This window comes from Vanessa atalanta, unplaced genomic scaffold (genome assembly GCF_905147765.1).
Source record: "Vanessa atalanta unplaced genomic scaffold, ilVanAtal1.2, whole genome shotgun sequence".
NCBI classification, from domain to species: domain Eukaryota; kingdom Metazoa; phylum Arthropoda; class Insecta; order Lepidoptera; family Nymphalidae; genus Vanessa; species Vanessa atalanta.
In genome coordinates, this window is record NW_025920005.1 from 1,904 (window position 1) to 15,272 (window position 13,369).

Below are 13,369 nucleotides of genomic sequence, written 5' to 3' on the forward strand. Positions count from 1 at the left end.
TAAAAGATCATTTATCACAAAGGTATTCGAATGGTAATGAGATAGCGATTACAGATTTTAAAAATCCGTTTGAAAATAAGTCATTTATTAAAATATATAACATTCTTACCTATATTTTCCATGAAAGTAATATAATAATCAACATATATCATAACAATGTACTATACCCAACCCCTAGTGAAATAAAAAAAAATATTACATGAAAATCATGATTTACCTATCGCCGGTCATTTAGGTTCTGTTAGAATGCTGAAAAGAATTCAAGAGAGATATTATTGGAAAGGTATGCGACAAGATGTAGAAAATTATGTAAAAAAATGTTTACTGTGTCAAGAAAATAAAGCTCTCAGGAAAACAAATAGAGCACCAATGCAGATTACTACTACTACTGAATACACATTGTAACATCATTATTGTACCGACGTCAATAGACTTAGATGAGTCTAATATTTATGTGCAAGATATTGTAAGTAATCTTGAAGATCCGAAAGAAATCATGTATAGTGAAAAACAGTTGCACTTATTCGAAGAAATCAAATATAACGGAAAAGACGTTTACTTTACTTATACGAAGGTCCATCATTTTGACGATTGCACTTATCCAGAGATCTTTAAAACAATGAAAATAATAAAAGATCATTTATCACAAAGGTATTCGAATGGTAATGAGATAGCGATTACAGATTTTAAAAATCCGTTTGAAAATAAGTCATTTATTAAAATATATAACATTCTTACCTATATTTTCCATGAAAGTAATATAATAATCAACATATATCATAACAATGTACTATACCCAACCCCTAGTGAAATAAAAAAAATATTACATGAAAATCATGATTTACCTATCGCCGGTCATTTAGGTTCTGTTAGAATGCTGAAAAGAATTCAAGAGAGATATTATTGGAAAGGTATGCGACAAGATGTAGAAAATTATGTAAAAAAATGTTTACTGTGTCAAGAAAATAAAGCTCTCAGGAAAACAAATAGAGCACCAATGCAGATTACTACTACTACTGAATACACATTGTAACATCATTATTGTACCGACGTCAATAGACTTAGATGAGTCTAATATTTATGTGCAAGATATTGTAAGTAATCTTGAAGATCCGAAAGAAATCATGTATAGTGAAAAACAGTTGCACTTATTCGAAGAAATCAAATATAACGGAAAAGACGTTTACTTTACTTATACGAAGGTCCATCATTTTGACGATTGCACTTATCCAGAGATCTTTAAACAATGAAAATAATAAAAGATCATTTATCACAAAGGTATTCGAATGGTAATGAGATAGCGATTACAGATTTTAAAAATCCGTTTGAAAATAAGTCATTTATTAAAATATATAACATTCTTACCTATATTTTCCATGAAAGTAATATAATAATCAACATATATCATAACAATGTACTATACCCAACCCCTAGTGAAATAAAAAAAAATATTACATGAAAATCATGATTTACCTATCGCCGGTCATTTAGGTTCTGTTAGAATGCTGAAAAGAATTCAAGAGAGATATTATTGGAAAGGTATGCGACAAGATGTAGAAAATTATGTAAAAAAATGTTTACTGTGTCAAGAAAATAAAGCTCTCAGGAAAACAAATAGAGCACCAATGCAGATTACTACTACATCCAACAGTCCATTTCAGCGTGTAGCATTAGACATTGTTGGTCCCCTACCTGAATCGGGAACTGCAAAACTCAAATATATTATGACACTCCAAGATGACCTTACTAAATTCTCCACAGCTTACCCTTTGCGTAGCGTTTCTGCTGAAGAGACATCTGATTGTCTTCTCCATTTTATAGCAATGTTTGGTATACCAAAAATGATTTTGACTGATCAAGGTACAAATTTTACCGCTGAACTCTTTCAGAAGACTTGCACATTTTTAAAAATTAAACAATTATGGTCAACTCCTTACCATCCTCAAACACAAGGAGCTTTGGAAAGAAGTCATTCTACTCTTAAAGAATACTTAAAGTCGTATGTTAACGAAAATCAAGATAACTGGCCTCGTTATGTCTTTACAGCCATGTTAGCTTACAATACTGCTGTACACTGTACAACACACTATACACCCTATGAACTTTTATTTGGTCATAAGGCATATATCCCTGATTCTATTTATAATGAAGACCTTTACGTTACTTACCCTGACTATGTGAAGATGCTTCAGCATAGGCTTAAATTTTCCCGAAATAAAGCCCTTGAATACATTAATAAATCGAAAGAAGCTTCTAAAACTCACTACGATCATAAATCTGCAAAGAAACATTATAAAGTTGGTGATTTAGTTTACTTAAAAAACCATCTTCGTCTTCGTAAAGCCCTCTCACCTTTATGGAAAGGCCCATATAAAGTGATAAAGGTACACGGCAACAACACTCTTTCCCTATTAATAAATCGACGCCACGTAAAGCACCATTTCGATGAAGTCAAATTAGCAGAAACATCTAGTAGTTACTCGAACTTATAACATCATATTACTTCTATAAAATAAAGAACGCCAATATTGATCCTAGAAGAAAGCTTATCATTATTTGAATTCTACTTTAGTTCTACTGGTAAGGTTTATTATTATTACTTAATTCTATTATCTATGCTTTATTCCATTACAGTTACATCATTTCAAACTGTTTCGAGATCTCCGCAACTCAAAATCCTAGCCTAGTTCAATCAATCTCATCAAGCTCCGGTATCTATTTTGATTTCATGGGCAAATTAAAAATTATTAACGGTCATTTTAACGTTCTAATGCCAATAAGTATCTCGCATATGAAATCCCATATCGAAAATATTAATTCAGCTTTAGGTACCGTCAGATATCTTTGTAAGCAAACAGATGCAATAGATAATTCAGAATGTCATAATATGCTTGAACCTTTGACAGCACGATATCAAGATCTTGACAAACAATATTCATCCATTTCTCATTTACTTGATAATCGAAATAGGCGAGGAGCATGGATTGGCGGTGTTGGCACGGTTTTCAAACAAATTTTTGGTACTTTAGATGAGGATGATGCAATTAAATATGATAATGCTATTAATACTGTACAAAATAATTATAAACAACTAGCTTCATTAATTAAAGAAAATATATTGGTTACAACATCGACCATTTCTTCTTATAATAACTCCCTTCATAAATTAAAATTTAATGAAGATAGTTTAACTGAAGCTATTGAAAAGTTATCTATTCAAATAAAAAATGTCTCTGTTACATCCAATAAATTAATAATGATTTCTCAAATAAACTCCATCTTAAATAATTTAGAAACTTCACTGCTTAATTTATCCTTTCAGATAGAAGACATTACTAATTCTATTCTCTTTTGCAATACAAATTTACTTCACCCTTCTATAATAACACCTAAACAATTGTATCAAGAACTTATCGATAGCTACAGACACTTGCCGAATGGGCATGAATTAGCAGTAAATTTAGACATAAGTTCGATTTACACTATTTTAAGTATATCTAAGTTAGTTTGTTATTATCTAAATCATAAAATAATTTTTGTTCTACAAATACCACTTGTTTCCTCTCAAGAATTTTATTTGTATCATAATATTCCTTTACCGATTCCTCATAATTTAAAAAAGCCAGACTCATTCAGCATGACCATACCGGATTACAAGTACACCGCTGTTACTAAAGACAAACTATATTACAGCAGTTTCCAATCTCTGGAAATTTGTAAAACAGTCAGTGTTCAGAACTATATATGCAGTATAATGAATGTTTTCTCGTCAAGTGCCAATCCATCCTGTGAAAGTGAACTATTATCCAAGTTTTGACACAACTTCCAAAAGAGTGTAAAACGGAATTTCTATACGGTAATCTTGATATTTGGAAGACTCTTAATAACAATCGATGGATTTTTGTACAATCTATACCAACGAAATTATCAATAGACTGCGCTAAATCTCAATTAGCAGAAATAAAAATAGTTGGTACTGGAATAGTAAAACTTCCTAATCATTGTAAAGCCTATTGTAAGAATACTAAACTTTATACCAATAACAATGTATTTAATATAAGTTCACCTTTATCTAGTTTCACTAATTTTAATCTTATTGATGATTTATGTTGTAATTTAAGTAAATTTAAAGAAACTGTTAGTAATGCGCCTCCTATTAAGTTACAAAGTCTTGATCAAGAAAATATGAATTTTAATTATAACGATATTATTAAATCGCATATAAACAATCTTAACAACATTATAAACCAACCTCATATAATAAAATACGGGGCACATTATTCTATTCTTGTTGTTTTCCTAATTTTAATTATGATTAGTTTTATTATGTTTAAGTTTTATACTAAAATTTATAAATCTGGCGGCAGTCCAATTCGCTGTAATACTACTTCTATAGAAATTCAATGTTCTGAGGAAAACCAACAGACATACACAGCAATTGAGGAAATTCCTCCTGCTAAATTACGATGTAAAGTCTAAGATCTGTCACTAATCTGGAAATTAAATCTTTATATCTATTACATTCTTCTACATCTTAGTTTCCCTTAAACTTCTTTAGAAAACCTAGAAGTTTAATCTCTAAGGGGGGAGGTGTTATACCCCTACTTAGTAAGTGGTAACGCTGAGCCACTGGGTTAGAGCTGCAATGTCAGCAGTATAGGCACGAGAGACAGTAGTAGGGCTCAGCATCAGATCAGTTCTCTTTCAACTTACATCCGTGACGGCTGCCTAAAGATCATTCTATTTCTTATTTTAATTCTATATCTTATTTTAATTCTATATCCAATAAAAATTAAATAAATGTTTAATTCTATTTCATTTCTTTTTTTTAAAAACTGAATGAAGAGGGCCGATATAACAGTTCGTACAAAGAAATACTTTAGTAGTTCAGTTAGGGATGATAAAAATAGTCTCATTTATTAGAATACATTTACATCTATAGACATATTAAATATATTTATTTAGCGAAAGGATTTCTTAACGACTCAGGAAGTCGTCCGTGCCGCGTGCGCCTTCTACCGGCCCGTTACCGTGAACGGGACGATTAAAGTCTATCTTGATGCGCGCGCGAATACAATTATGGCGTTAGCTCTTGCGCAGTTTATCTGATTTAATCGTTTATGTTCACATACAAAAAGTAAAGCGCATTTTGTTAAAACTTTATTTGTTATTCAAAAAAATAAACGTATTTATATATTTTCTTAATATGTCAACTATTTAACGTTTCAAGGGGATGTTTTAGTTTCGAACTACATTGAAATATTTAGGATGCATTTTTAGAAGCATGACAAATTTGGAGCATCCTGAAGAAATTCCACGCCGAAATTCTTTGACTAACGTCGTTTAAGTTTTAAAGTTTCTGGTTTAAAGGTCCTGGCTTAAAAGGAATCAAATATTTTTATAATTTCTTTTACAAATAAAGTTTAGAGAAGTAGGTTAATGCCGTTGTAAACCATCACACTCATAAATAAAATCTACCATTATATTAATCTATAATTATTATTGTGATTGCTGTTAAATATTCTGAATAAATAAATATATCAGTTAATCCAACTTGTATATAAGCATGACTGAATATTAAATTTTGCTAACGCTTTTTAGTTTTGAAAATACATTCCAATACCTTCTATATAAGCATATTAAGGTTTTGTTTGTTTGTTTCCACTTGCAACATTTATTTTTTTCTTTCGCGACATTTTACTGATCTAAATAAATTTATTTGAAAGCACATCGGATTTTTATAAGGCATTAACATATTTACAGTCCATCTTAAAAAGAGGGACTACTGCCAAAATCATTTATGCAAATGTGTCACTTATAGCTTGAATATGAAGTGCGTGAATCACTTGCACACTTAGCATGTGAATCACTTGATTTTCACAAAATTCGAGCTTGATTTGAACAACTATGCTCTCGGGTATGTACGTACGACATTCTGGTTCCAATTATTTCTAAACTATATATAAAACGATACATATAATTATATATAATTATTACTTAATATAATATATATATTAGATATAATTATATATATATAATTATTACTTTGGCTAAAGTTTTTTAAATAATTATTATTCGTTAGTCACTAGCGTAGCAGTTTGTATTTCATATTAAAAATTTTAAGGTTTTGATGATTTAAAAATTTGAATGTAATTTTTATACGCCGCTTTAACAATAAGACAAATATTTGAATAGTAATTTTTGAATTATGTAAAATTTCTGCTATGGTACATAATAATTCAAACTGGCAAAAAAATTTTATACACGTACTTGTGGGAAAATATATTATTATATTATATAATTATATAAAATATGTTTTTAACCAAATGAAATTGATAAAACTATTGTACCAATAATAGGCTTCGTAGAAGTAGTTAATAGTAAGATTACAAGTATGTGCGAAAGAAATTTAGCCCCAAAAAAAAAAAAAAGAAACCGACTATTTTAAGTTGGTGCGATAAATTGAACGTACATCTCCGGTATTAATACTCGCCCATTTGGAAATACTATTTCACGAGTGCTTTCCTGTTATTTTGATAAGATAAGCGCTTGTCGGATATGCTGCCTGAAATTTCAACATCCGTGTCTATTAATTTCGACAGTTTCGGTTTACGCGATACACCGCAGGTCTGGCGTTGATTTAACATAAGGGTATATTTACGTATATCAAAACTTATTTGTTTAAATGGATTTTCGTAATAACATTTCCAATACCGAAATTATATATAAAGGAAAGAAAATTATAAAACATATTATTCGTCGAAACTTGGAAATTAATAATATTTAATATTGTCCATGAATAATGATTCACGAATTTGTTAATTTTGACGGTTGACGAATCACTAACGTATATCAGGTGACCATAAAATTTACTATAAGATAAATGAAGTAATATAGGCACTCTGTCGACAATCCTATGTAATTGTTTCGACCTAGCATGACGTAGATATCACCGGATGATCGTCAATGGAGACGGCGATGAAAAAGCCTGATAGTATCTAGAGGAAATACTAGAACTATTTTAATATAGAATTATATATATCTTTTAAAAAGTCTATAGAACGAAACAGATTCTTAATTTAGGAATACCTACCTACATGTATTCCAATAACAAGAAGAGTTAATCAAAACAAATAAATTTGACATTTAATTGACGCAATATCATTGGTCGAGATCTTCGAATTGATCTTCAGATTATTTAATGAAGAATGGCGATTTTAATGTCGGCAAGATAGATATCTGAAGATATATTAACCAAGAATGATCATTAGTGCATAATATAACAGAGCTATTAGCATATCGCATACTGAGATGGTCCAGTTCACGTAAATCTTAATTCAAGATAGCGGTTCCGGCTCGGGAAAACAATATGGAATCTTTAAGTGCTTAATAAAAAAGGATTAAAAATTAATTACAGATTGTAAGATAACCAGATTGTGTAGCATGAAATTCCAGCATGTATATTCGCCAAACTACATTAGAGCAGCGAGGCAGAATAAACTCTAACCAATATAGGGTAGAAGATATTGGTCCGGCAATAAGACATTTAGGAACAGAATGTTTCTTATTGGAAAAACAGCGGTGTGGATTTTTTATATATGACGTGGAATTTGATAAAAAATAATAAGTATTATTTAATAAAGAGAGTTTTTATACTTACCTGGAATTATGCTTCGAAGCCTTGGAAATTAGTGTAAAAACCGCATTATCACTCCCTTTGAACTATGACAATGAAAAATAATTACTTTTAACGTAACATGATTGAAATACTACTTTTTGACTGAACGTTGTAAGTCAACTATTTCCCGCCAAGACACGCAAGTTAATATGTCATATGTTTATCTACAGATTATAAATGATTCGAAGTAAACAGCGGTAAATCTCTAGGCCCTGCTTTTATTTGTCAACGCTTATCCCAAGCTCCTGACTGATGACGTCTCATTAGTCGGGACTCCTTCGTAGGGCCATTGAGGGCAGGCTTCCTTGAAGAGCATTTGTCCAGAGCATGTGATAAATGGCCGGTCACTGTTATTAGTCAGAGATGTTAAGTAGACGAAGGGCAAAATTAGGACGGACATTTCAAGATGTAGGTAATTGATTTCAGAGTATCTATAATTATCTACAGTAATATTATAGAGCTAGAAGTTGTTTGTGAGTGTGGGGGTAGTCTTCGGAACGAATGATCTAATTATTAAAAAAAAAATCTCTGGTGCTACAGAGTATAAATTATGTTTACATCATATGCTTTTCATTATTAATATACACGCTCGCGAAGATGGGCCGGGCTAGTTTAATTATAAAGGATTAACATTATATTAATAATGAATTAATGTAAATCTTTAATATATTTTCAGTATGACCAAAAATCATATCTTATATGTCATTTATGAATTAGTCGTAAAGTAATTTATAAAATTGATTTTTTTTAATTAAATAAACTAAACAGTATCCTAAGAAATCTATTTTCATTTATATGAAATAAAGATTCTATAAAGCCGCGGCTACATACCTGCTTTCAAAGATATTTAGGCTTCTCATGGGTGTTCTGAAATTGGTATTTTCGTATGTGTCGTGACTTTGCAACGTTATGAACTTAGCGATATTTAATTATTGTAATAATAATTATAGCAATACTCATGGGTGCATTTTCCTTTGGGATAGACACAAGGGACATAACATCTTAGGTTCCTTACCTTAAAATATTGGCACACTGGTGTTATGTCAGAAATGGTTAAAATTTCTTACAGTCCTAATGTGTATTAGCTACTACTATAGGTATATATAGGTAACTTACCATCAGGTGGCCCTTTTGCTCGTCCATCTACCAAAATCATAAAAAAATAATGTTTTTATTTATTTGAACAACCGGTTCGGCATTTTACAAGAACATTTTACTTCTCACGTGTACAAAAATTCATATTAATTTTAAATATATTATAAAACAATATTTAATACAGATTATACAGAAATTGACGCTCGAATAAGTATTTGATACATTTTTATTATTATATTCTTACAGTAAATTTGAATAAAAAAATGTTGATTTTGAAATTTAATAATAAAAAGGGTTTCTTTAAATAAAAAACATTTTACTAATCAGCACTTTATTTTGCACTTTGGTCCTATTAAAACCCACAATGAATATTCCACAGATAATAAATTCATAGATTATAAAAATGATTAACACAACAACAATAGCTCACTAGCGCCTTATTAAATAATAAAACATTTTATTAGGGATGATTTAGATTTTTTATACACATCTAAAAAATATTTACCAGAATTTACTTATATTTTCTACTCATAGAAAAGGCTTATTTTTGTATTTCATTATCAGACTAATTTTGTGAGTGACAGCTAATTTATTTTAATTCAAAGATCTAGCATGGACTACCTGTAATTAATAATCAACGATACGATTTTGAACTTTAACGTTTTAAGCATAAGATAAAAATTCGTTGCGACTTATATAAATTGTGTCCTAATGCAGTTTGGATTGACTTTATGAACTCATAAGTTCAAAGATATCGAACCTAATTTCGTCTGTCTAGAATCGAAAACCCCTCATCGTTATCGACTGTCAGAATTCTGATGACTCGTCAATATAGGCTAGGCCATCTAACTTGATACTAGGCGAGAATAATTGCCATTTCAGGACTTTTTGATGGATCATTTTCTCGATTCGAGACTGGATAGACGAACCATAATTAAGCTTTCCCAGTTATTAGTAAAATCTTTATTTTTAAATGATATTTTGTGATAGATAAATGTCTGATTATGATAATAATTTGAATTAATATTTAGAAGAATTAAATTAGAATGTTTAAATTTATAATTTTACATGAAGAATATCAATTTAGTTGTAACAAATAAATAAAAGTTATAATTTTTAAATAGTTTATCAGTGTCAACTTAGATGTATATAATGCCTAAAATTTATAAATCGCTTCTTTGACAGACACCCGATTCCATACTATGTATATCTGTGCACATTTTTAAAAAATATATATGTACAAAAGCAGACTTTATAAAATATCACATTGCACATAAAGGTTGGCTTTTTATTGTTGTAATCTTCAAAATAAATTAATGATATGATAAATGTACTTATTTAAATGTTTAATTATAAGGATGTACATCATAGATGATATTATCTGGTGGGCGTTTCCACAAGCCCATAATGGGTTCTCTACTCCATAGGAGCACGAGAAATTAAATGTCATTTTGAACACCACAGAGATAATTATATTTTCATGTTCCTACTATATGACCTTAAGAAGGTGGCTGGACCCGACTGGATACGGAATGCGGAAAACCGGGAACTTTAGCGCACTTTGGAAGAGGCCTATGTCCTATAGGGGATTGTAACTGGGTAATGATGATGATAACTATTGAAGTTTGCAACTGCTTTGCATTTGTTTATAACAAAAAAAAATGTCTTTTATAATTCAAAACACTGAATGGAACCGATTTAGAGGATCCCTTCCGGTTGCCCATCCGGGACTGTAACCCCGAGGCTTTCATAAGAGATGGGTCACCACAATAGATTTCTAAAATAAATAACATCCAAATTCCGACGGCCAACTATATTGTATGCAGTGTAAATATAGATGTAGTAAAATGCAAGTATATCTTACCATTAATAGATTTTATTTACAATGATTTAAGAGACTTTAATTTATTCTCCAATAAATTATCCAAACACACGATTGAAAATTATTGTTCAATTTGTTTAGAAAATAATTCACCGAACTTCTTTGTTACGTCAGAGCCTAGAGACCTCTAAATTCGACCCTGGAGCCCTTTCCGTCAATTATTTATCATTCAGAAAGATCTTTGCGGATCCTTGCAGGAAACGAATGCTATACCTTAACATTTGCATTCATTTCGAGAAGATAAGAGTTATGTCACTATTTTACAAAATCATTATTTCACTAAATTTTATTCTGATTATGACAGTGCCAAGATTAATGAACTATTAGTTGATTTTCCTAAAGGTTTGGGAGGTCTTATTATCATGGACAGGCTTGGAAGGAAAATGTAGAAATTTAACTTCTTAACTTAACTTCTTCTTAACTTAAATTTAACAAAAGTTAAATCTCCGGCTTGTAGACTGTCTTGTCTTGGTACGGTCCTTGTGTCTTGGTACTGTCCTTCTATTATTGTCAGTTAAACTAAACGAAGTCGGTTGGTCCTATATTAAAAAGGGTTACGTTTCTTAGCCGTGTCGAAAGTTCGAGAGGGTGACTTTTGACGTCACCCGTGGTCTGTATCGTATCTGTTATGAAGGAAGGCATGGAGACAAAACGATGCTAAAAGAGCATGCCTAGCCCTTAATACTTAAATAATGAATACCCAATATCGCTTCAACGTTGCAAAATCACGAATGACTTTAGACCTGTAGTAAATTTGAGGGTCGTTTTTTTTTATTTTGTTTGTAAAAATGTATACTTTTTAATCTGTACCTTAGTGTGCTTATTGGATATAAACATTATATAAGTATAAGGACATGCGATTCCTCGTGCCGAGGAGTAGAAGAACCCAGAAGGATCACGTGGAAACGAGGTATTTGGTCATGTTATATTTATAACACATTTTATTTGAAAATTCATCGTATTTCTATCATGTACTTAATTTGTAAATAAGAAATAAAATTCTTCCATGCAGCCAACCTGTGAAATATGTACAGCGTTATATACTAAATAGAACAGGAATAGTCATAACACGAAGATTCCTCTTGCTGTCTTCTTTCATCATTTGATATGCGGATATTAGATGATGAGCCGGTGGACTCCCAGAGGCCCGGCGTTTCTATGATCTACAATAAGTTAATCGAATCATTGCTTTAAAACACACACATAAAAAATCACACAAAACCACTATCACGTAACATACACATACTACGTATATCAGTACGCAGGCGAATAAGTCTGCTTACCAATTTATATTATAACTAAATAATGTGAATAATATTTTCTCACTAATTGGGTCACTAATACATAACGACGAGTAGTCTCTGACTGCGTTTCAAAGGGGTGGGGTTAAGTGTTAGATAACCTATGTTCATAATTATATCTCAGACAATACGTATGCAAAATTTCGCGATAATTGGTTCAAAAGTTAAAACGTGGAAGCGTTTCAAACATGCATTGAGTATGTATAATATTAGAATATCATTTTGTATCTTACCTTTTGTACTAACTCCTCAAAGGCCAAATTGATTCCCTCTTGAGTTTTCGCACTGCTCTCTATAAAGAGCATTCTATGTTTTTGCGCGAACGCCTGACCAGCTTCTCTGGATACTGCGCGTGGCTACAAACAGTCATTGCATGTAAACGAAACTTAGAAAAGGCTACTAATAGCCGTTCCTTTTACGAACTGTAAGACATAATATTTCGAACGCTTAAGATCTTAACTCTACTACTACTAATTTATAAAATAACTATCGGTGGCGGAGAAACTGAAGAAAAAGGGCAAAAACTAAGGAGATTCTGGACTACTACAATTATAACGGAGATCCATAATAGAGATGATAACATGGATAGACTGACCGAATACCATTTAGACCAATCTTGGATACCAGTATCCTACTAAGATCTATTACACAGTGAAAACAAGTGCAACACAACTAAAAGAGGAGGACAAAAATTGGACTCACTCAACAAAATTGCTTGAAATAATTGAAAGAAACACCAAAGATTTGGACGAAAAATCTGAGTAGATTTGAAAGACTAAAAAAAAATAATAATAACATACCTTGTCAATTTTATTGCCAACAACTAAACAAACGATATTTTTCTTCGTGGAATACACTTGCAACTCTTCGACCCATTCATTCAACTTTTGCAGTGTCTTTGGTTCTGATACATCATATACTAAAATAGCTCCATGTGCGTCTCTAGAACAATATTCTTCCATTTAATCCCAATTTTGACCTACCAGAACCAACTCAAAGAAGTACCAATAAAAGTTGTTACGATTTAAAAGAGAAACTAATGTAATGTATTAAAATAAAATGTTTTAATATTTTTATTATTTAAGCTAGCGAATCCGTTAAGCCGATAATCCTTATCAGTATCCTTTAGGGCCGCGGTTAGCACGCTATCAATTGAACCGCCCCCTATAAATTGTACCCCAGTAAAATACCACTTTCAATCATGCCCTTAACTTTTGCGGAAACTTGTCGTAGGATACTCGATAATTTAGTTTATTGTGATACGATTTGTTTTGACTTTTTACACGAAAAAACAATTGAATTCGATACCTAATTGCATATCTGACAGATGTGCGAATAACTGTATAAATATGAGTGATAACATAAGCATTCTTTAACTATAAGTTGTTTTGGAGAGTTTGTTTGCAGAAAAGT

At 31.0% G+C, this 13,369-nt stretch overlaps 1 protein-coding gene across 1 annotated transcript; it reads right to left on the minus strand.

Annotated features, from left to right (window-relative positions):
* Nucleotides 1-9,096: 9,096 nt before the first annotated feature.
* LOC125076642 (ras-related protein Rab-18-B-like) lies at nucleotides 9,097-12,918 on the minus strand. The gene is made up of 3 exons (XM_047688492.1): nucleotides 12,757-12,918; nucleotides 12,190-12,312; nucleotides 9,097-11,818 (listed from the first exon to the last, which is right to left on the minus strand). Exons 1-3 carry the CDS (start codon nucleotides 12,916-12,918, stop codon nucleotides 11,699-11,701), a joined length of 405 nt encoding a protein of 134 aa, XP_047544448.1. The 3' UTR covers nucleotides 9,097-11,698.
* Nucleotides 12,919-13,369: the final 451 nt, after the last annotated feature.